Source organism: Lycium barbarum, chromosome 2 (genome assembly GCF_019175385.1).
Source record: "Lycium barbarum isolate Lr01 chromosome 2, ASM1917538v2, whole genome shotgun sequence".
NCBI lineage: Eukaryota > Viridiplantae > Streptophyta > Magnoliopsida > Solanales > Solanaceae > Lycium > Lycium barbarum.
Window position 1 is genome coordinate 9,390,121 of NC_083338.1, and position 22,935 is coordinate 9,413,055.

At 33.5% G+C, this 22,935-nt stretch overlaps 2 protein-coding genes across 3 annotated transcripts; one reads left to right on the forward strand and one right to left on the reverse strand.

Moving 5' to 3' along the window:
* The first annotated feature begins 450 nt into the window (after nucleotides 1-450).
* On the forward strand, nucleotides 451-7,637 carry LOC132626089 (probable methyltransferase PMT2). 2 transcript variants are annotated; one of them, XM_060340828.1, is made up of 7 exons: nucleotides 451-626; nucleotides 1,414-2,065; nucleotides 2,399-2,609; nucleotides 3,083-3,377; nucleotides 4,380-4,754; nucleotides 5,750-5,827; nucleotides 7,057-7,637. In XM_060340828.1, exons 2-7 carry the CDS (start codon nucleotides 1,421-1,423, stop codon nucleotides 7,289-7,291), a joined length of 1,839 nt encoding a protein of 612 aa, XP_060196811.1. In that variant the 5' UTR covers nucleotides 451-626; nucleotides 1,414-1,420; the 3' UTR covers nucleotides 7,292-7,637. The 2 variants fall into 2 exon arrangements, with proteins under 2 accessions (XP_060196811.1, XP_060196812.1); XM_060340829.1 differs by lacking the exon at nucleotides 451-626 and adding an exon at nucleotides 682-817.
* A 5,206-nt stretch (nucleotides 7,638-12,843) lies between these two features.
* LOC132626090 (sphinganine C4-monooxygenase 1-like) lies at nucleotides 12,844-16,848 on the reverse strand. The gene is made up of 2 exons (XM_060340830.1): nucleotides 15,994-16,848; nucleotides 12,844-13,747 (listed from the first exon to the last, which is right to left on the reverse strand). Exons 1-2 carry the CDS (start codon nucleotides 16,243-16,245, stop codon nucleotides 13,184-13,186), a joined length of 816 nt encoding a protein of 271 aa, XP_060196813.1. The 5' UTR covers nucleotides 16,246-16,848; the 3' UTR covers nucleotides 12,844-13,183.
* Between the last annotated feature and the right edge of the window lie 6,087 nt (nucleotides 16,849-22,935).

Consider the following 22,935-nt stretch of genomic DNA (forward strand, 5'->3'; position numbering starts at 1 on the left):
AAATATAATACCTTTGCATTTTTTTTATATATGAAGGAATAAACTAAAGACCAACTCAAAATAAGTTATAAGTGCAAAGGACCCCACTGATATGATTATTATTAAAAGGAAACCCCCACTCCCCCTAAAGAGAAAAAAAAAACATGTAAAACAACTTAGTGTTGTAACAACTGAGTGTTGTAAAGACAGAGATAGTGACTTGTAAAAGCATGTTTGGATGGACTTATGCCTATTATAAGTCGAAAATAACTTATAAGCTAAAAAAAAAAAATTAGTTAGTCTAACTTATTTTTTTAGTTTATAAGTCGTTTTTAGCTTATAAACTGCTTTAAATAAGTTAAGTTAAATGAGCTCAATTATTTTTTTGAGCTTATTTAAGCACAAAATGACTTTAAGCTGGCCAGCCAAACACTCAAAAAAGCTAAAAACACAGCTTATAAGCAACTTATAAGTCAATCCAAACGGGCTCTAAATTTGATCTATACTTGTAGATATTCTTGAAAATCAAAATTATTTTGGTTAATTTGAAAGCCATATCTCATATCTGAGGTCTGGGCTTACAAAGCAAAATAAAGCAGAGTTGAAAGGTCATTAAGGAAGTGTGGGAAACTTTTTTCATGCCATTGGTATGTTTATTTAACCTTCTATAGCTGATCTTTCATTTAATCATTAGAATTCTGGATTATAAAGTTCCTATCTTTCTTATCAGTTTAATTGATTCATTTGTCAAGTGGGACTTCACTTTTCCCATTTACAGTACAAAGTTCAAATCTTTTCTTATGGGCTATCATAGTAATAGCTTGTTAGTGTAGTTAAAGTATGATAAACTTGCAGTTTTGAGCATTTTATCAGTTCTTGGATTCAAGTTCTTTTTTTTTTGGTAGCTTTGGGTGGTGTACTAGTACATTGTTGTTTGTTAGTATATCTGTTTATTATTTAGGAAACTAAGACAACCTATTTTTTGAAATATTGATTTATAGGTTGGTTTGTTAAACTTCTGTGTAAAAGAACTGTCAAATTAGTAAAAGATTTGATTTTGATGTAAGTATAAAGCTAGGGTGTTCAAATTCAGTAGTGATCTCCTGCTACCTTAATTTGTAGTTAATGGAATATCAGGGAGAAAAAAGGGCTTTATTTGATTTTCCTTTCAAATTAGCTTTAATTGACTTCTTCTAATTTCTAGAATCTTAAACAGCATTTGGTATCAAAAGATATGATCTTTTGAGACCTCAATGAGCAACTTATTGTAGAACTGAGCTCTGATCTAGCTACGAACTTTTTATCCTAAATTGAGGTGATTTTCAGTATAAGGTGTGATGTCTGGATGCATGTACTTCTAACACATTTAAAAACACATGTGCATCGGAATTCAATTTCCTTTGCTTTCCTAACTCCGCGTTGAAATCATTTCAGGACAGCAATGGCAAACAAAAGCTCAGGGGACAATAGGACCAGAACTTCTGTGTCAATCTTAATAGTAGCTGGTCTCTGTTGCTTCTTCTATTTGCTCGGGGCATGGCAAAGAAGTGGCATTGGGAAGGGAGATAATATAGCTCTGGCAGTCACCAAGAGTGGTCAGAACTGCAATATCCTACCAAATCTCAATTTCGAGACTAGTCATGGTGGCCAAGCAGGTAGTATTGATGATTCACAAACAGAAATAAAAGAATTTAAGCCATGTCATCCTCGTTACACTGATCATACACCATGTCAAGATCAAAAACTTGCTATGAAATTCCCAAGGGAAAATATGATTTATCGAGAAAGGCATTGTCCGCCTCCAGAAAAGAAGTTGCGTTGCCTTATTCCGGCACCTAAAGGGTATGTTACCCCATTCCCATGGCCAAAAAGTCGGGATTATGTTCCATATGCCAACGCTCCGTATAAGAGCTTGACGGTCGAGAAGGCCATTCAAAACTGGATTCAGTATGAAGGTAATGTGTTTAGGTTTCCTGGAGGAGGGACACAGTTTCCTCAAGGAGCAGATAAGTATATTGATCAGCTTGCTTCAGTAATCCCAATTCAAAATGGAACTGTTCGGACTGCTCTGGACACTGGTTGCGGGGTAGGTTTTCTACTGTGAAAACCTCTCTTATAGCAAAAAGATATCAGGTTGTAAGATAATTACATTTTTGGACCGCTCAAAAAAGTAATAGCCAGCAAATGTATAGTTTTTGAATATGAAGTATAAATATACATATTGTATACGTAAATATACATATAATATACATACAATCATTGTATATGTTATGTATATTTTGGCTACTGCCCGTAATTAATTTCGGACGACGGGCCAAAAATGGAAAAGCCCAAAGATATCTGTGTCTCAGTTCCTACTTGGAGAATATTTCTTGTAACTCTGTTGGCTGTTTTGACTAAGAATGCTTTATGATACCAGGTTGCAAGTTGGGGTGCTTATCTTTGGAAAAGGAATGTCATTGCAATGTCATTTGCTCCAAGAGACTCACATGAAGCTCAGGTTCAGTTTGCTCTTGAGAGGGGTGTACCTGCTGTTATTGGCGTACTAGGAACAGTCAAAATGCCATATCCATCTAAGGCCTTTGATATGGCTCATTGTTCTCGTTGTCTAATCCCATGGGGAGCTGCTGGTATGAATGTGGTTTGGTAGTAAGAATAACTTCTTGATAACGAATTGTTTTCTGAAAAAGTGTAACCTTTTAAAATTTTGGAAGACATCTGGTTTTACTCTTCTCCTTTTACTTGTTTTTTCTTTATGGTCTGTTGAAATCTTAACATTTTCGGTAGCAGTTCATTTGTTGCATATCTTAGGAGCCGTTTGGCCATGAAAACTATTCACTTTTTTCCGGAATAACTTTTCACCTTATTTCAAAATCAGTGTTTGGTTATAAATTTCCAAATCCAACTTGGAGTTGGATTCCAAAGTTGGAGAAGTGCTCCAAACCTGTTTTCCAACTCCAACTTCAGAAATTCCAGATAAAGTGCTCTCTTGTCTCCTTTGCAAAACACAAATCCATCTTCAACTCCAACTTCATAAGTTCCAAATAAAGTGAAAAAATATTTGGAATCTTGGCCAAAGGCATACTTATCTTTCTTGATGCAGATGGAATCCTCATGATGGAAGTTGATAGAGTTCTTCGACCTGGTGGCTACTGGGTGCTTTCTGGTCCTCCGATCAATTGGAAGACTAATTACAAGGCCTGGCAGCGTCCCAAGAAGGAACTTCAGGAAGAACAAAGAAAGATTGAAGAGATTGCTAAACGTCTTTGCTGGGAGAAAAAATCCCAGAAGGGAGAAACTGCTATATGGCAGAAAAGTATGGATGCTGACTCATGCCGTTCTGGAAAAGAAGATTCTGAAGCTGCACTCTGTAAATCTGCAGATCCAGATGACGTCTGGTACATCATCATTCTAATTACTTGAGTTTTATTGTTAGAAGTTCTCTCGTACTGCAACAAAAAGCTAAAGAGAATGTGCTTTTTGCTTCCCAGTGGAAAATTCATGCTACTTTAAATCAAGTTTTCTCTTCTGGTGTCTTCAAAATATCGATTATATATTCTCAAAAAAAAAAAAAAATTAAGATAAAAAAAAATTCTCAAAAATATCGATTATATCATCAATGCTAAAACTATATAAGTACTTTTTGGAATGATGTAAACTATTTTACTAAGACGAATTGTGGTTCAAGAAGGTCTCAGTACACGGAAAGATATAGAAGTCTCTACAATTAACAGTTTTGTGATAATCTGAAATGGTGGATATTTTACCTTGTGCGCTTACAACATTAACCCTATTAGGCTAGCCCCTTCAACCATAGTGAATAGAGCCCGTCTGGATTAGCTGATTAAAAGTGGCTGATAAGCATCAAGTGGTGAAACGTGCTTGGATAAAAGTGCTGAAATTAAAAATATGCAGTTAATGTGTTTGGTAAAAAGATGCCAATAAGAATTTTTTCTATTAAAATGACCGAAATGTCCTCAACACTGTTTCCAGAAAAATAAATTTATAAGTATTGTTACATAAAAAGGACGAATGGCGGGAATATGATAGAGAAATAACTTAGAATTATGTTTTAGGAAGAATATTTTGGAGATTCCAAAAGATATTAGGGATACAATCGTAAAGTCTCTGGTCAACTATAAGTGCTTATAAGTTGTAAAACCATAAGTTGGGAATGACTAACTTGTGGCTTATTGCTAATTTGAACTTCTAAGCGTTTTTGGTGTTTACCAAATGAGTATATAAGTTAAAAGTGCTTATCAGCTAGTTTGACCACCTTAGCCGAACACCCTCTAAAAGGATAAACTCTTTCGTTGCATCTAATGATGCATACATTGCACCGCAAGCTCAATATTGAAATCAAGTTTCATGGATTCAGTTATTTTGTTTCTGTTGATCAGGTACAACAAAATGGAAGCATGCGTAACACCAAGCAAAGGCAATGGTGATGACAAGGGTCTAAAGCCATTCCCTGAGAGACTTTTTGCTATTCCCCCAAGAATTGCTAACGGACTAGTTTCTGGAGTCTCCGTTGAGGCATATCTGGAAGACAACAAAAACTGGAAGAAGCATGTAAGTGCTTATAAGAAAATTAACAAACTCATCGACACAGGAAGGTACCGTAATATCATGGACATGAATTCTGGGCTTGGAGGTTTTGCTGCAGCTCTTCAATCTCCCAAGTTGTGGGTTATGAATGTTATGCCTACGATAGCCGAGAAAAATACCTTGGGAGTCGTGTATGAACGAGGGCTTATCGGAATTTATCATGACTGGTTAGGCTTCCTCTCTCTATATGCTCAATTATTTAGTTATCTGATATAAATTGTGGTTTTGGTAACTGATCAAGGACAACAGTTTTTCGTTTACAGAAAGTTGCTGTGCTGTTGCCACTTGATTTTTGTTGTTGTGATTATTAATCTTGTATTCTCTAGTCTTTTGGTTGTAAATGCAAAGGACCATCAAAGGAATCCTTTGTTTTATATCAATGGCTTTCAGAAAAATGAATGAATTGTAATATGAAAGTAATAGGCTCTTTGGCCAAGCTTCTGGGCAGCCAAAAGCCCTTATATTAGAGAGTTGATGTGTTTGGCCAAGCTTTTAGGAGAAAAATAAGTGTTTTTGACTAGTAGCAAAAGTTGTTTTTCTGAAGCTTAAAAAAGTAGTTTTTCCCCACACTTTTAAAACTTGGCCAAGCACAAGCTCTGCTCTAATATTGGCAAAAGTGTTTTTCAAATTTATTAGCCAAACACAAACTGTTATTTTTCAAAAGTACTTTTTCGAAAAGCAATGCTGGCAAAAAGCATTACTCAAAATAAGCAAATTTTGGAAGCTTGGCCAAACAGGCTATAAAATACCTTGATTTAATGTTACTTTCCTTTCTATGTTAGTTTGCACTTAATACTTCTGGTTTAAGTATAGTAGTTAACATAACCTTAAGAGGATATACTAAAGTCACAATCTTTTGAGTGAAGAACCAAATATAAGAGGCCGTAAATATCTGAGGGTTTTAAAGTTTAATTACACATATGCACACAACACACCTACATACAACAATATAAGTTGCTGCATTTTTACCGAATCTTTTCTGCGCTGTGGAATGGAGAAATGAATATCAATCCTATGCCGGCTACGTTTTGAACAAATTGTTTTTGTCTAACTTTGTCCCTTCATGAGGAGTTCCAACTGTTGATTTACTTTATTCAGTGATTCTCTCTTCCACATCCCCTGCTGAAAGCTACCTCTCTAATTTTGTTATCTTGTGTTTCAGGTGTGAAGCATTCTCTACGTACCCAAGGACGTATGATCTCATTCATGCTAATGGTCTTTTCAGTTTATACAAGGACAAGTAAGTGTTCCCTCTTCTTCTTTTTTTTTTTTTTCTGTTTTTAGTACTTAAGCGTTTCAGTTTGTTTGCCCTTGAGATCAAGAGCCTTAGATAGTATCGTGGCTCTTAAAAATGGGGCTGGATGCCAACCTCTTTCACAAAGGTTGTATTGTAGGCTGATTTACGCAAATGTCGCTTTCTTTGGCCCCCATTTAGATTTTGTGCCTATTTTTTTGAGTTGTGCAAATATAGGCCTTTAAGAAATTACCCTTCCGGAAATGTTAGACTCGGATCTAATGTTTGCTCATATATTTCTCAAACTTACAGACTAAACATTAGACTGTTGCTTAACATTTGCAATAACTACAAAATTTTAGACCGCGGTCTAACGTTTTCTCATAAGATTTTCAGTCTGTTCAAAAGAGATCCTTAGATCATGGTCAAAAAGGTGCATAAGTTGCAAGAGAAATAAAAAGAGGGCCATTTACTAAATAGTTGTTCCAAAAAGGACAACTGGTGAAAATTTTTGTGTATCGTAAGTCCTGCCTAATTGGCTCAATGGTGACTTGAATTGCACATCACAAATATTTGCTGTTTCCTCCTTCAGCACTGAAAAATAAAAAGATCTGACATGACTGGAAATAAAGGAATAAGTCAGTGGTATATTTTTATGGCACTATTTCAAATATCCATTTTAGGACTTCCTAAAATGATTCCATTTCTATGCAACCTTTACAACTACCAAAAATTCTAAAGAATCAAACTATTCAATTGTCAAGCTTCAATATGATGGCTTCCTTATCAAACTAACTTTTCAACTATTATTTTAATATATGTTACCTTCAATATAACCAATATAATATATATAACTCAAATTAACTTCCTAAACTCGGCCAAAAGTAAATACCATCTTATAAATTGAGCAGAAAGAGTACAGGTAATTGCTTCCTTTGAATCCCATTCTGAAGCTGAGCTTTATGCAACTAGCAAAAATACTATATAATGCATAAAATTGATGTCTTTTATTAGACCAACTCGCATTTTCCGTCGGCACACTATGTTCGTAATTGTCAAGTTTAGCAAGTCTGTTTTGATTATGCATAAAACTATTGTTTCTTGTTGCTGCTGTCACCTTTATTATGGAAAAAGGTTCCAGAATACAATTCGGTTAGCAAAATTTGCCCTTGTGCTTGTGGCCAAATTAGTGTTCTAACATTCCTCTATTGACTTTATTTTTTGAAATCATGGAGGTGTGACTTTGAAGACATTCTCTTAGAGATGGACCGTATTTTGCGGCCAGAAGGCGCTGTTATTCTGAGGGACGACGTAGACGTGCTAATTAAGGTGAAGAAGATAATAGGAGGTATGAGATGGGACTTTAAATTGATGGATCATGAAGACGGCCCCCTTGTTCCCGAAAAAATACTGGTAGCAGTCAAAAAATACTGGACTGTGGGGGATAATAATTCCACATCCACACGATAAGATGGCCTCGAAGATGGTAATGGTGCTACTGATCGATGCATTTGCAATATATCGCGAGGATCAAAACGTTGATTATCAAGAGTAATCGGTGGCTTATGGCGCAGAAACTTCACCACATGAAATTTTTGGTGTATGTTTAACTTTCTATTGATGGATCCATAAATTATACTGTACGATATTATGCTTTGTAACATTTGTATTCATTTATTGTTCTTTCCTCTCTTTGAAGCTCATTACATGATGAGTCCTTCTGAAACTTTTGATGTATCCTTGGGAGCAGTTCTTTTTTCCTCAGAAGAACGGATCTTGTAATATATTCAATTCAAGTGAACCTTCTTGATTAGAATCTGATTCATTTCTAGTATGGGATCTTGAATATACATGCATTATTACTTCTAAAAATATTGGGATGAAATCGTAGCTATGAAGTCTCCAACTCTCAATCCAGCCTTGGTAATGCAAACATGACGATAATTTTTTCTCATTCCATAGATTCTGAAATTATCTGCCTTGTAGATTTGAAAAGTTTATTGTTCAATATAATTCAAAAAAGGAAATGTTCGATGTACATGAAGTAGTTCATTATGTGACAGATAAGTCACAGAAACAAGAAGAAAAAATAACAAAAATAGGCTATTTTCACGCTGATATTAAAAATTAGTTCAGAGATGGTATTTTTAAGTTTAATGAAAAATCCGGACTAAAATATTTGAGCGGCAGAAATGGTAAAGCGACTCGCCAACTATGTTTTGTTGGATTGTTCACAAACCAAACGAGCGGTTATGATCTCAAAGCTACAAAGAAAAAAAGAAAAATATTTTTCGAAATAATGACATGCAAGTCGATCATAAATCGATAAAATTTAATGTTATATTCAACCTAGCTATCTTGTTAACTAAATTATAAACTCTACCAATTATCATAACTTCTAAGTTTTCATTTATGATACCTTATTTAAATTCACAGTAGAAGTCCATAATCTTTTTTATTTTTTTCAGAAGTCAAGTAATACGTACGTGTTACATATACATTATGAATTGTGCTTGGCATGTTTACAAGAGGAACCCACTTTCACATCAGTCTATCTAGAGCAACATTGATTTAAGTGTGCCTAGAAGAGATTCTGCACTCCTAATTAATTCCTCTTTACACTAAAAAGACAAAAAGAATATATAATTGCTTGCTTTTTATCATATGTATAATTGTATCTTCAAAGCATCTTATACTTCCCTCTTTCTAAATAATCCATCATATAGTTCCCGTATAGTTTAGTGGGATAGTTCTCCAACATTTCTGCTCTTTCCTAAAGAGAAAAATCAAATATGGAAGACTTACGCTCTACGATTATGGTAAATGTGTTGCACTTCCAACACAGAAAACAAAACTCAAATATGATAAGAAAAGCAGGCAAACAACTAACAACGTATCCATTAATCCATGGTATGAAGTACTAATAGAACTTGTGACAGACTTTTTGGAAAATCTGCTAATTGCAAAACGGAAAAGACATTGAAATCCTCCTAACATATTAGCTTGCAGATAATCTAACCAATAGCTATCCTGACAATAATGCAGAATCAAGCACTCCACATAGCAAAACAACTCCTTTCATTCATGTATCTATGTAGCTATGGCAAAGGACAAAAATTATAAGAAGACGGCATTGATTAATAGTTTAGCTGCTATGGATACCTCCTTGATCCGAAGAACATCAGGTAATGAAAGTTGTTGCATAAGCTGCTACTATAACATAGACACTAGAGGGACAAATTATAAAGAATGAAAGAAAAATAAATAAAACTCAAACGATGCCATGCCAAAACGTCGTTCGAATTAATGATTTAGTTTTGATAAAGTTTTTCTTGAAGGGAGTATAATCCTATATATATCACAGTTCCCATAATGTAAGAAATTTGCCTCATTTTTCTCAATGATAATTTTCTACAACGTCATCCCAAAGCATGAATGGCATATTACAAAACTATCAATATGCAGTTTGAACTTTAGTATACTAAAAAAATTACAAAGATAATGTTCTTTCTTTAAGTCGGGGGTGCAAAAAAGCTAAGGAAGGGGTTCCGAGACTGATTCTGATATTTCGAAATGGGAATCAATTTGCTATTACAAAATGCAACATTTTCTTCAAAAGTGATATTTGCTCCTAGTATTTCCTAGTATACAAAGACCTAATGTATCTCATGTTATTATTTTCAACACTAATCACTTTAGAGTCTCATCACCTCTCAAGTCTTACATAAATTAGTGAAGCTTCCATCTTGAATGATTCCCAACTCTCTGATAGCCATTTGTTCCGTCCGAAATACTCACGTCTGTAGCGATAGTACGTAGTAAATGTATGAGAATTTCACATCTCCATTGGCCTGTCTCGTGACATATCCTCCCGCCAGCTGGATGAGCATTTCTTCTTGCGCGTTTCTCATACTTATGATATCACTTATCATTATATGTTAGTATATTTTAGGCATGAACATGGAGACTATCACATCCTGTTGTATCTTGGGCTTCTCTTTTAATGTTTAGAGCTGAATTCATAAGTGACTTACTGCCGCCATTCAATGTAATCAACTTCAGTGTTGGGATATCCACAAAGCTTGAAGGGATATCTTCGAAATAGAAACAATCCTCTATAACTAGTTTTTCAAGCATGGGGAAAGATAGAATCTCAGTGAAAAGAAAGAGTATTGCAGAGAATTTCCATTGTTGTTGTGTTTTCAATAACCCTGTACACTATGTATTTGGAAAGGTTTTCTCAAGTTAATAAAATATTAGTCATTTGTTGCGATATAATATCTTTGATTCTTATTGTCAAAAATCTTATTGGTATGTATGAAGATTTAAGTAGTTAAATACGAAAAAAAAAAATATATGTTCCTAATGTCTATAAAGAATTAAGGACATTTTTCAAATATTAATTGTAACTTCGTGATACGTGTAGTAATTTTTTCGCAGTTATAAAAAACCTTTGCTCAAGAATTAGAATTAATTGTAACTTGATATATTGAAATAAAACTTATATAATATGGAAAGAAGATTTAATGCATTATTATTTCACCACACAATAAAATTTTAAATTTTAAATTAAAAAGACTTGAATATGGTATTTAATTTTATATAATATACTATTTTTCTAATTATGCAGTTTAAGTTGTTTAAATGAGTGAGAAAATTAGATTAAGTTTATATTTCTCATTAATTAGTACATATATCTACCTGGTTTATCCTGCTTTTCCCTTCTTCCTGTATATTGTTCTCCTTTTTCTTGTTTATGACAATTTCATATTCCATTTTAAACTTCATTTTTCTGAATCAATTAATTTTATTTTTCATTAGAAAATGTTTGAATCAACTAATCCTTAAAAGGATAAATTTATAACTTGCATCCAAAAAGGCTAAAAGAGTGATTTTTGAAAAAATGTATGATTTTTTTTTAAACTATTCATGATATCTTATTAATTTTTGGCTTTATGCCGCTGATTGCGTTGAGCTGCCGCGAAGATCGGTTTATGTGTCCTAGCAAGGTGTAGGCTTAGGTAATTTTATCATCTGTAAACTATATCACTAGATATTTTATCCAACAATAAACATCATCCCAGTCACTTTGAAAAAGAAAACACGACTTATTATACACGTTTGTTTAATGAATGAAGGGACCCTCTAATGGATCTGACCGACTAATTGCCATGATCCTCATGTCATTGTCAAATCACTATTAATCTATTGAAGATAAACACAAAGATCCATCAAGAAGAGGCTAGAAACTATAACATATATTACGAGTATAACTTAAGAGATAGTTTGGTAGTTAGTTAAGAGCTAAGTTATTCATGTATTGGATTATACATAAGTAGTACTACATTTGGCTGTATCCTTTTGTTATGTATAAAATTCAACACACCTAATACGGTGTTTGAATTGCAAACCTGCATGACTAATACATGTATAAGTTATGAAGAAATTTATGTATCATTTTATGCAGATTAGAAGATGGAATAACTAAACTCCATATAAAATAATACATAAATTCTTCCGTAACTAATCTCTCCATTACTAATACTTGCGTAACTCTACCGGCTACTAAATCACCCCTGGGTTCATATTATCAGATAGAAGAGTAATTTTGGACTCCGCTAAACCAAGACACCAATTGGAGTGATTAAACAAAGGTGCAACCAATTGAAGAATATGGAATAATATGATTAGTAGCATCTTTATTAAATAAGTCACATGGACAGAGTTCTTTACTGGATTTTTAGACAATACTGATTTGAGAAAACAAACACACACAGTGTTGCTAATGTTAGAGCACTTAGCATGCTATCAACCTATCATCAAAGGTGTTTGGCGCGAGAGTTTTAAGTTATATACACCGTCAATATATAATCAAAAAAAAATTACACCATCAGGTCATCAAAAGGATATCTACAAAATAACATATAGTGATCTTCGTGGCAGCCTCTTCTGTCGAACCATTCAGTATTTGAAAGTTACTAGTACAAATAATTTGAATTCATGGCAAGTGAGCCAACTAGTGGGGTAAAACGTTCCAACGGAAGGTTTCTCATTCCCGAGATTCAAACCCAAAACTTCTGATTAAGTGTATAGAGATCCCAATTATCTCCCGCCAAACCCCTCAATGCTCATTGAACTGTCGAACCATTCAGTATTTGAAAGTTACTAGTACAAATAATTTGAATTCACGGCAAGTGAGCCAACTAGTGGGGTAAAACGTTCCAACGGAAGGTTCTTCATTCCCGAGATTCAAACCCAAAACTTCTAATTAAGTGTATAGAGATCCCAATTATGTCCCGCCAAACCCCTCAATGCTCATGAAGTGTCTTGATACTCTAGTAATTGTCCAAAGATTGGAAAATGAAGGATGTCGTGTCTTTTTGTTTCATGCTTAAGTATTCAATTATCTGAGACATGCAGTTTTTCTAAATTAAAGTACCTGATAACAAAATAAGAAAGACTACTGGACGTGAGTAGCTACAAATATCAATGGATGTGTAACCTGATACAGTTAACCAACATAAAATTCTCCAAGGGACAATCCAGACGAACTTCCAGGGAGGAAAATGATCAAACACAATGAAACTTCCTCTTCGTTTTTTTTCACGGGCCAGCGCCCAAATACCCAATTTTGGGATCATCATTTAAGTCATACATGCAGTGCATAAAACTTTGCAAGTCTATCCACTAAAACTTTGCAAGTCTATCCACTTCGAAACAACTTCAGACATGCGGTATCTGAAGTTCAATCATTTTTGTCTGAAATTCAACTAAAAATGCCTAAAATTCAGTCATACAAAGACATTTTGTCCAAAGTTAAGCTTTCCGCATGTCTTCAGTGTACCGAAGTGGGTAGACTTGCAAACTTAAAAAACTAAGTAGGGTTAAATAATGGCGTCCAAAATATGGTACCCATGAAATTTTTACCTTTCCACAATCATGTTTCACACTAAACTAAGTTGTAAGATATCAACCAACTCAACATGCTATTAGAGGAAAAGCATAGCTATGGCAGAGCACACTCAGCAAAAAGATATCACTTGATTTATACAAACCATTTGCCAGACAATCTTCCTCTTTTTTTCTTTTTCTTTTTTTCTTTTTTTGGAAAATGGTAAATATATTTGCCAGACAATCTTTAACTTCCAGTCCTCTGCCTACAGCTAATTTTATAAAACCAGATTATGACTAAAAAAGAAACACATTATTTTCCCCTTTTTCTTTTTCAACCTCAAAAAGGGTTATACATCAATATATGCAAAAAAACATATATAAATATATACAAATTACTGAGAAAGGCAAATACTTGGGTAAAATTGCAGTGGTACATACTTTTAAACATGTACTAACAGTTTTTTTTTCTCAGTCATCCTTGCAATCTTTAGCAGGCCTAGCTTCATAACCCCCTTCCGGTCTATTCACGAGTGCATATGGCATATGCGTACCAAGTATCCTATCCCAGGTCACAAAGAAAGGCTGCGAAAAGTTATACTTGCTTCCGTACAGTTGGTGATGAATATCATGGTATGCCGAGTTGTTTTTGAAGACGATATGGAATAGGTTTCCGGGTAGCCATAGTCCACAATGATCATCAACCGTCTTGATGGTAGCAAACGAGAAAAAGAAGATGGAAGCTCGAGGTGACATGCCTGAGAAAAGGAAAGCTAGGGCCCCACCGATAGTGTCGAGTATCAAACCCTCTAAAGGGTGATTGTACAAAGCTCCGAATGCGTATGGAACGACTAGCCGGTGATGTTGAGAATGGATATGCTTGTATAAGAACTTATTTTGATGCATGTAGCGATGCATAAAGTATTGCCAAGTATCTAAAACCATCATGCCAACAAATAACTGTCTAGCGAGAACAAGGAAACCAACTAAGCCAGCATGTTGATTTCCATCAGAGTCACCATCATTACCTGTGACCTGTTCGAAACAATTAAAGTTTAGAGAACAAATATAAAAAGATCAGACTTGACATTCCAGAAATGCATTGGCATACAAACAGAAACAATGAGAAAGTCTGTAAAGAAGTATCAGAGGAGAGAGCACAAGTGGAACAAGATATCAAATGGACCTACTTGATAATGGAACAACTAAGAATGGTTTCAGTTTTGCAATCACGCAAGGGACATTCTAAAAGCCAAAGTCCAATAACAATCTCCAAAGTATATAATTTGGACTAGATATTCGCTTACAGAATATATATAAATATATGAGCAATCCACCACCAATTGGCTGCTATATTTGTATGCCATCATTAATAGAGTACTACTAATCCATGCATCCTGCCAGAATCTGGTTCTCCTGACACCTCGCACTTAAATTCTATTATTGGTTTCAAAAAATGGCCATAAGCTGCAAATGTGTTTCCATAAGCCCAAGCCACGTGATGTTTGTATCCAGCCCAAATACCAAAATCGTTGCTCCTCACCAAATTTCGACAACCATTTGATTAATAAGCAGGAGTTGCATGCCTACCAGTTCCTGATTCCAAATCCACCCCTGATTCTCTCTAACTACCAAGTTCACTTAACCAGATGAAAGGCTCCACAGGAAGGTTTAAACATATAAGTTCAGACAAAGAAGGTACTAGTGTTCCATAGGTTTATAATTTTTGGATACTTCATAAAGAATAATTCCAATAACTATCTATACCAGCTACATAGACAAGTGGTATCTCTGTTCATGTATCAGCCAAAATCTATAATCAGTAGGGTAGACATCAATAAGAAGTCCTGCATCCTGAACTTTGCAATAAAAATTTCACCGTCCTGCAATAACCACAAACTTATGCAGCAATAAAAACTAATTACAAATGTTTGTAAAACCCCTGAAGATCCTCCGCATATTCCAATAAGGAAACGTCCAACCTTATATGCCTCGGGGTGCCAAATTCTAAAAGGTAAAGTATTCACTCTTATGACAATTTCCTCAAGTTCCTCTACTGTGCCCACCACAGGGTATGAACACACCGCGCAAGTATAATTGCACATCGCTTTCACCAAGCTACATATTTTAAACCCAAATTCAAAGACCAAAAGAAATTCCGAACTTCGATCAAAACGACATAGCAGCCACTAGAAAAGGTCAACCCATCTATCACCAATCAACTATGCTTCAAAAAATATGAATGCTTTGTATCCAATTCAGAGTATTTATTTTAGCTAAACTATTTTTGTTTTACAGTTAACTTTTGATGATAAACTTCCTCCATTACCCCAGACGATCCCTCTTATTTATTTGGACTTTGAACCGAGCTATGCTTAGCCAAATTCAAAAGAAATTAATACGAAAACTAATAATCCCACTTCAAGTCGGAACAATACAGCTCTCACAATTTCTCAAACTCCAAAAAGGGAAAATTCAACGGAAATTCGCAACATGAAAAATCTAAACTTTGGGACAAACGGAAATTTGCACATAAATCTAAACTCAAGGATCAATAGAAATTCCGAATTTTGATCAAAACCCAATAGTAGCCGCCAGTAAAGGTCAACAAATCCATCCATCGAATCAAGTATGCTTCAATTTCAAATTAGATAGGTATATAATCCATCCATATCCAACTGATCCAAAAAATGAACCCTCCAATCCAATTCAAAGTATTCATTATAGCTAAACTATTTCATTTATTTTTACAGTCAACTTACCACAACCTTCCTCCATTAACCAGGACAATCCCTCTTATTTATCTTTACTCCGAATCGGGCTAAAATCCAAAAGAAAGCAACTAGGGGTCGTTTGGTTGCTGGTCAGATTTATGCGATTAGTTATACAAGGTTTAGTTATTCATGTATTAGTTATTCCATCTTTTACCCTGCATAAAATATTAAGTAGATTCCCTTATTACTTATACATGTATTAGTTATGCGGGATACTAAATTGCTAACCAAACACCATATTTAGTGTGTTAAATTTTATACACAGCGCAAAAACAAAAAACAAAAAAAAACTACTAAACATGTTACACGTTATGCATGATTTAATACATGAATAAATCACCTCCTAAACCAGCAACCAAACGACCGTTAAGGAAACTAATTAACCCGATTCAAGACTAAACAATACAGCAAATCACCAATTCTCAAACTCCAAAAATGGTTTCAAACAGAAATTCTGCAATAGACAAACAATTATATGCAAATAAAAGGGTGATGGCGTTTACGAACCGCGAAGAGAATTGTGGCAATAACACCTTGAACAACCTGTTGAAGAAGAACCCCTTTAATAACCTCTTTTTTAGAAACCAAATTTTTCTCATCTTCATCTTTCTTAGTATGCAATCTATATTTATCCATACCACCAAGCATACAATACAATCCTGAATATAACCAATACACAACTATTGGCACAATAGTACCCAAAATTTCATCTGATACATGTAATCCTCCACCTCTATGATCATCATAATCAATACTCATATTTGCCTTAAAAAACAAATGCAATTAACAAGATTCTTGAAAGCTATAAAAAAAAAAGACCCAAACCTTATGTAAATAAAACTAGATTCTTGAAAACAATGGAAAAAAAAAATCAAACTTTATGCAATAAAAACTAGATTCTCGAAACTATGAAAAAAATTCAAACTTTATGCAATAAACACTAGATTATTGGAAAATATGAAAAAGATTCAAACTTTATGTAATAAAAACTAGATTATTGGAAATTATGTAAAAACGATTCAAACTTTATGTAATAAAAACTAGATTATTGGAAATTATGTAAAAAGATTCAAACTTTATGCAAGAAAAACTGGGTTCTTGGAAATTATGTAAAAAGATTCAAACTTTATGCAATAAAAACTAGATTGTTGTGAAACTATGAAAAGGGATTTAAATTTTATGTATGTTGTGGAGTTCTATTTATAGAAATAGGGGGATTTGAAGCTAGGGTTTGTGAGGGGGTGTGAATTAAATTCTCTTCCACATAGAATTGGAAGGAATTGAAAACACAAAAGAGTAAAGCAGGCAAAAAAAGAAACCTAATGATGATCAATGTTTGTGTTCTGTTTGTTTTGTGCTTATTAAGTAGTACTATTATGTATTTATAAAAATGATACTCCTCGTGTCACTTTTACTCGACCACTGTAGACTTTACACGCTCTTTAAAAAATAATAAATAAAATATTTAATTTATTATAATATTCATATTTATTGTTGTATATTTTTAATGAATTAATATTATGAATAAAATAGAAAAAAAAATTATCCTTTTATAATATGTTAAAAATAAAAATTTATTTTTAAAATATTAGATAAATAAAAGTGAACGAAAGGAATAATTATTAGTTGCAGTAGATTTATCATCAACATATATGAGGAATCTAGAAAAGCTTTTCTAGAAGAAAAACAATAGTAGTCAATCTCATAATAGAACTATGCTTTCTTTTTTATAAAATTTAAAAAATATACTATGAATTTTTTCTTTTATGGGTCCCAGAGTTGGAGATGGACAAGTATTTGCCGGTCTTTAATGTGATTGAATTAATAAATGTACATAATTTAGTGCCAAAAATAAATTATTCGGTTTGTCTCTCACCAAATATTGTTAGGTTGTAACATCAACTACATGTCAACATTAAACTATCATCATTTTGCAAGTTTTATACTTAAATTATTTAGTGTTTATGTTACCTCCCTGAACTATAAATCCCTTTTGATTAAAACCCTTCAATTTAATTTGTAGTAAAGTATTTGGAATAACTTGTTCAAAGGCGTGTGGAAAATGAAAAAATGTCTTTAAAATGCATCCACCTGGCACAATGTGTTCATGGTAGTTTAGAGGGGGTCGAACACCCAATAGTTTAGATATGAAACTCACGATACGGTGATAATTTAGGTGTGTTTTAACTTATTCACTCAATTTTTTCAAGTGTACTGCCACTTAGAACTCTTTGGAGGAGCTTTTGAAGAGTGATATTCACGTCAGTGGCGTATGCAGGAATTTTTGTAAGCGATGTCGACATTTAAAGAAATTACCAGGTGAATAAATTGCTATAACAACGTTGTATTAGTAAAAAAAAAATTATTCAAATCGTATTAATTAATAAAATATAATTCAAATAAATAACCATCACGTTGAGCTTACTTCAGTAATTCAGTTGCGAATATGATAAGAAAGTTATTGTCCAACAATTTATACAAATTGAGTCTTAGTTAGATTGGTTTATTTTATCCTAATTAGATAGGAAATCGGGAGTTCGAACATTACTAGCAACATTGATTTTTTAGACAAGGGCGGGGAGCTTAGGAAAAACTAAAAAGTATAAGATGATACTGCGGTTGTTGCTATTCAAACTCGGGCCGAATCCCAGCTAGCGAGGCGCTTGACCAGTGAACCACAAAGATCTTTTAGTCAAGCATCGTCATTTATATTATATTTATATATATCTATTCTAGATTTTCAGATTTTATATATACACATATATATACAAGAAAGATTCGACGAAGTCGTGTCGGATGACACCACTTGACATAGGGTGCGTCCGCCCCTGGTTCACGTAACATGGCATATTCCTGCAGGAGTACTTTAATATGAGTTCATGATAGTCTAGCGATTTTATCACTTTATGAGGTAATACTGCAAAACGGTTATAGTTTAGGAGGATTTTGGCCTTCAAAGGCTATTATTCGTAGGACGAGATGCTAACCTACACCCATACATTCTAACCTGCCTCCTTGAGGCTTGAGACTTAGCTCTGAAGATGGATTTCCGGTTAGGAGAACAGTTAGAAGTAGGAAAAGATGCCGACACCGAATAATAAAGAATTCTCCTTCGCTTCAAAGAGAAAGATACTTATTTGAATATATTTGTTGTGTGAAAATTAACAAAAGACATCATTGACGAAATTAGAACTCTACATTTAAGTACCTAGCATAAATTTCCAACTATTGAACTATTACACAAGGGAGGAAGAGAAAAATGTTGAAGAGTATCAAATCCATACCTATTATAGACTCGCACTCCTATTGTTGGACTATAATTTCTGACGATAAATTTGATTGCTTGATTGTTGTCTGTCTAGATTATAGGATTTACCTATCATTATATTTTTCTTGTTTGTTTTCAATCGAAATTGATTGATTGTTTTTATAAATCTTGTCTAATTGTATAGATTTTTATTAATTAATCTGGTACTTATTACATTCTACCGATGCAAAAGGAATGATTAAAAACTTACTTCCTCTAACCCAATTTATGTGGTACAATTTTTTTTTCAGTTTGTCCTCAAAAAAATGTTTATATTTAAAAACAATTTAGATGAATTACAGCCATATAAGTATATATGAGGCTTATTTTAAATCACAAATTTTTTTTAAAAAAACTTTCTTTCTTAAATTCCGTAGTTAGTCAAATGGTATCATATAATTTGATCGGAAGGAGTATATATTTTTAAAATATATTAAGCAATTTTACTCATCAAAATTTAGATAAATTGAAAGTATTTATCTGTCCTTCTTTCGTTATTCTCATTTTCATATTGCTTTGAATTTTTTGGCCTTATCTGACTTTTTTTTATGCTTTCGGGCTCTCGAAAACAACCGTCCTATCTTGGTAAGAGTAAGATCTACGTACGCTCTATCCTCTTCAAACCCCACGTCGTGAGATTTCACTGGGTGGTTGTTGTTATGGGGCCTTCGATGATTTTTAGGGAGGTGATGACGTGGCAGACAAACATAGGAACAACGCGGAACCATCAGACTTTAAATAGTGGGTACCTTGTCTTCTATTGACTTTTTTTTTTTTTCAGTGTCTGCTATTGACTTTGACTTCGTCATTATCAAGCTACTTTTGGGGTGATAGGAATTTGACTTCAATTATTCTCATTATTACTGCGTCTCAAAATATTTATCATGTTTTTGGTTTACATTTCTATTATCTCTCTATATTAAATATTCAAATCAATTTAGCATGTGTTAATGAAGGAAATTGTAGTCTTCAAGAAAGATTCTATCAAGGGTGAAATAGGAAAGGGATGATTAATTTTGCCTTGAACATCGAAAATAATAAATAATTTGAGACAATTATTTTTAGTAATCAAAATTAAAATCACCTACTTAGAAATTTTAATATGATAGTTTTAATATTATCGAAAACAAAACTTATCAAAACTACGGATTAAAACTGCAATAACGCTAATTAATCAAGTTCTAATTAATCACTTCACTGTAAGGCAGTTCGGTTCACAAAACATTTCACGTTAGTTGGGTCGGGGGAAGGACCGCATTCCAAGGGGTGTGATATAGACAGTGTATCCTAATGCAAGCATTAATAGCTACTTCCACGGCTCGAACCTGTGAGCTATGATCACACGGAGACAACTTTATTGTTGCTCCAAGACTCCCCTTTTAATCACTTCACCAGTATTATGAGTAAACAGGATCAATTTTCAAGACTGAAAATCTAGACTAAAATAAAAAAGGAAACAGGCTTTGCCTTCAGTAAGTTCTTCAGATGACGTTTTCAATAATTCAATGTACTCCCTAACTACTTGTTTTGCGTCAAGCAAAGTTTTAGTTGTCTTTTTCAAGCCACGTGAAAGATTTGAACTTAAATTCCTACTGATCCAACAAGTCAAGTGGTTCATTTTCAACTTTAGTTTAGTTCTAATAAGCTAAATTCACTATATTAAGCATTGAAATGTAAGAAAAATCATACATAAACTAGAATATAATTAGGATAACCCAGATTAGAAAATGGGATAAGGCATTGAAACACGCCTAAACTAATTGGGGGTCTTATGACCCCCTGAACTTATTTTTTTCGTTGTATTTACCCACTTCACAATTATCTGATGTAAAAAAAAAAAGTTAAAACGCAACATGTGTAAACACGCTTATTTATTCTGGCATCCCAAACTAAAATACACCTTGCACCACTCTTTGGTATAGTAGATCAGGTCTTCAACTATTTTTTCCCCTCCAAGTAGCTTCAATATATCTAAATTTGCCTTAAACGTTGCTTCTGCAGTTTTCCAAAACAAATTTCTTTTTGAAGACACCCTTTTTAGTCTTGAATAAGCATGTATTTACACATGCTGTATTTTAACTTTATTTTCTTATCAGATAATTACTGAAGGGGATAAATAATTTGAGAAAATAAAGAACCCCACATAATTTAGGTATGTAATTGATAATTTCATCATAGTTTATGTGTGTTTCTATGCCTTATTCCTTAAAAAATAAAAATAAAATTGCAAGAGTAGTTAAATTGTGGCTATCTGTATGTATAAGAAATGCAAGGAGATCTAACCAAACGAAAAAAGGCTAGGAATTAGGATAGTTATAATACCCGTTTCTGCATGTGACATACACAGAATTTTACGCAAGCGATGTAAGCGAATCATCACAACTTAATTTGTATATGGATTTATGTTTGAGGTACAATAAAAGTGGTTTTGCCTTCAGTGAGTTCTTCAGATAAAGTGATCAAACAATTCAATGTACTCCCTAACTACTTGTTTTGTGTCAGACAAAGTTTTAGTTGTCTTTGTCTCCTTTGTCGAGCCACATGAAAGATTTGATTTTACTTCCTACTTATCCAATACTTCCATCTCTGTTAAACCACTAATTAAGTCAAGAGCTTCATTTTCAAATTTAGTTTAGTTCCAATAAGAAAATTCACTGTATTAAGCATTGAAATCTACCGAAAATAATATATAAACTAGAATATAATTAGGATCAAGAGAGATTAGAAAGTCAAGAAAGACTTTGCAAGGGTAATTAAATTGTGGTTATTTATGTATATAAGAATACAGAGGAGATCTAATAAAAAAAAAAAAAGTTAGGATAGTTATAAACCGTCACATGTAGCGTAGATAGAATTTTATGCAAGCAATGTCAATAGCATCACAACTTTGTGTGTATACGGATTTAGGTCTGAGGTTACCAAGGTTAAAAGAATTCACTTCTTGTTCCAAATTGATATTTAGTTTGCCTGATTTTCAATTGTTACTGATCGATATATATATGTGCATATCTTTTTTAAAGTAATTATTTACATGTAAATTTTAATGAAATAAATTACCACTTCAATTGAATTCTTGTATGGATCATGTGTTTGCTCATAGTTGATAAAGTATAATTGATCATAACCTCAAGAATTATGAGATAATCATAATGTCTTCTAAATATCATAAGACCAATTAAATGCGCTAAGTACTAAAGAAATCAGGGTCCTGGAATATCAATAATAGAGTTCATCTAAAACATGTGGCGACCATTTACATAATTTCGTCCTACATAAAGATGAACCATGTTATTAAGGAAAAAACTAATCCAAATTAATGGATTATGGACATACACTTAATTATTGGTCATTGCATCCTTGGTAGTGGCCTGCCACCATCCAAAAAGAATTGTCGACTAGTTATTCCCAATCATTAATTTGTTTGCTAATCAACTAAAGGTTATCCTTTTAAAAGTCAAGTTTTAAAAGAAAATTCGTGAGACCTTAGAGGTTTGTTAACGAGATATGAACATAATTGAACCAATTTACTATCATGTAATTTTTTTTTTTAATCTTATTTTTAATAGTTCTGGCCTTCTGGGGCATCTTTTTCCGTACATAGAATTGTAAAGTATTTACTAACTTAACGTGTTAAATTGCATTTCACTTAAAACTCCATCATATGGAATGAAAGAAGTAAAAAGGAAAAAAAAAAAAAAAATTGAAGCCAAAGTCATCACAATAAAGGATTGTGGTGGAGTGACAAATACTCTTCATCTTTCACAAAGGTATCGAGTTTGAGTCCCCTGGATACGAAGTCGCTTTTGTTAGGGAACGCTTTGCCCCCTGATGTGGGACTTCCCGCGCGCAAATCCAAGTTTAGTCGGGTCCTAATGCCGATACCGAACACTAGATGGTAAAAAAGAGCCAAAGTTCATGACTTCGGAGAAAAGGACCAAACTTATTCCTTATCTTTGGCTTACACACAAAATAATCTTTATTCTTTGGCATAGAGTACTAATGGTCCTTCTACTTTGCAAAATGGTGCACTTTCAGTCCTAAGCTTAACTGAGATTAGTCGTTTGAACGGGAATAAATTTAGGTGCATTTCAACTCATATCTTTTCTCTCAATACACAAGAGTTCCTCTTTCAAATCTTACTT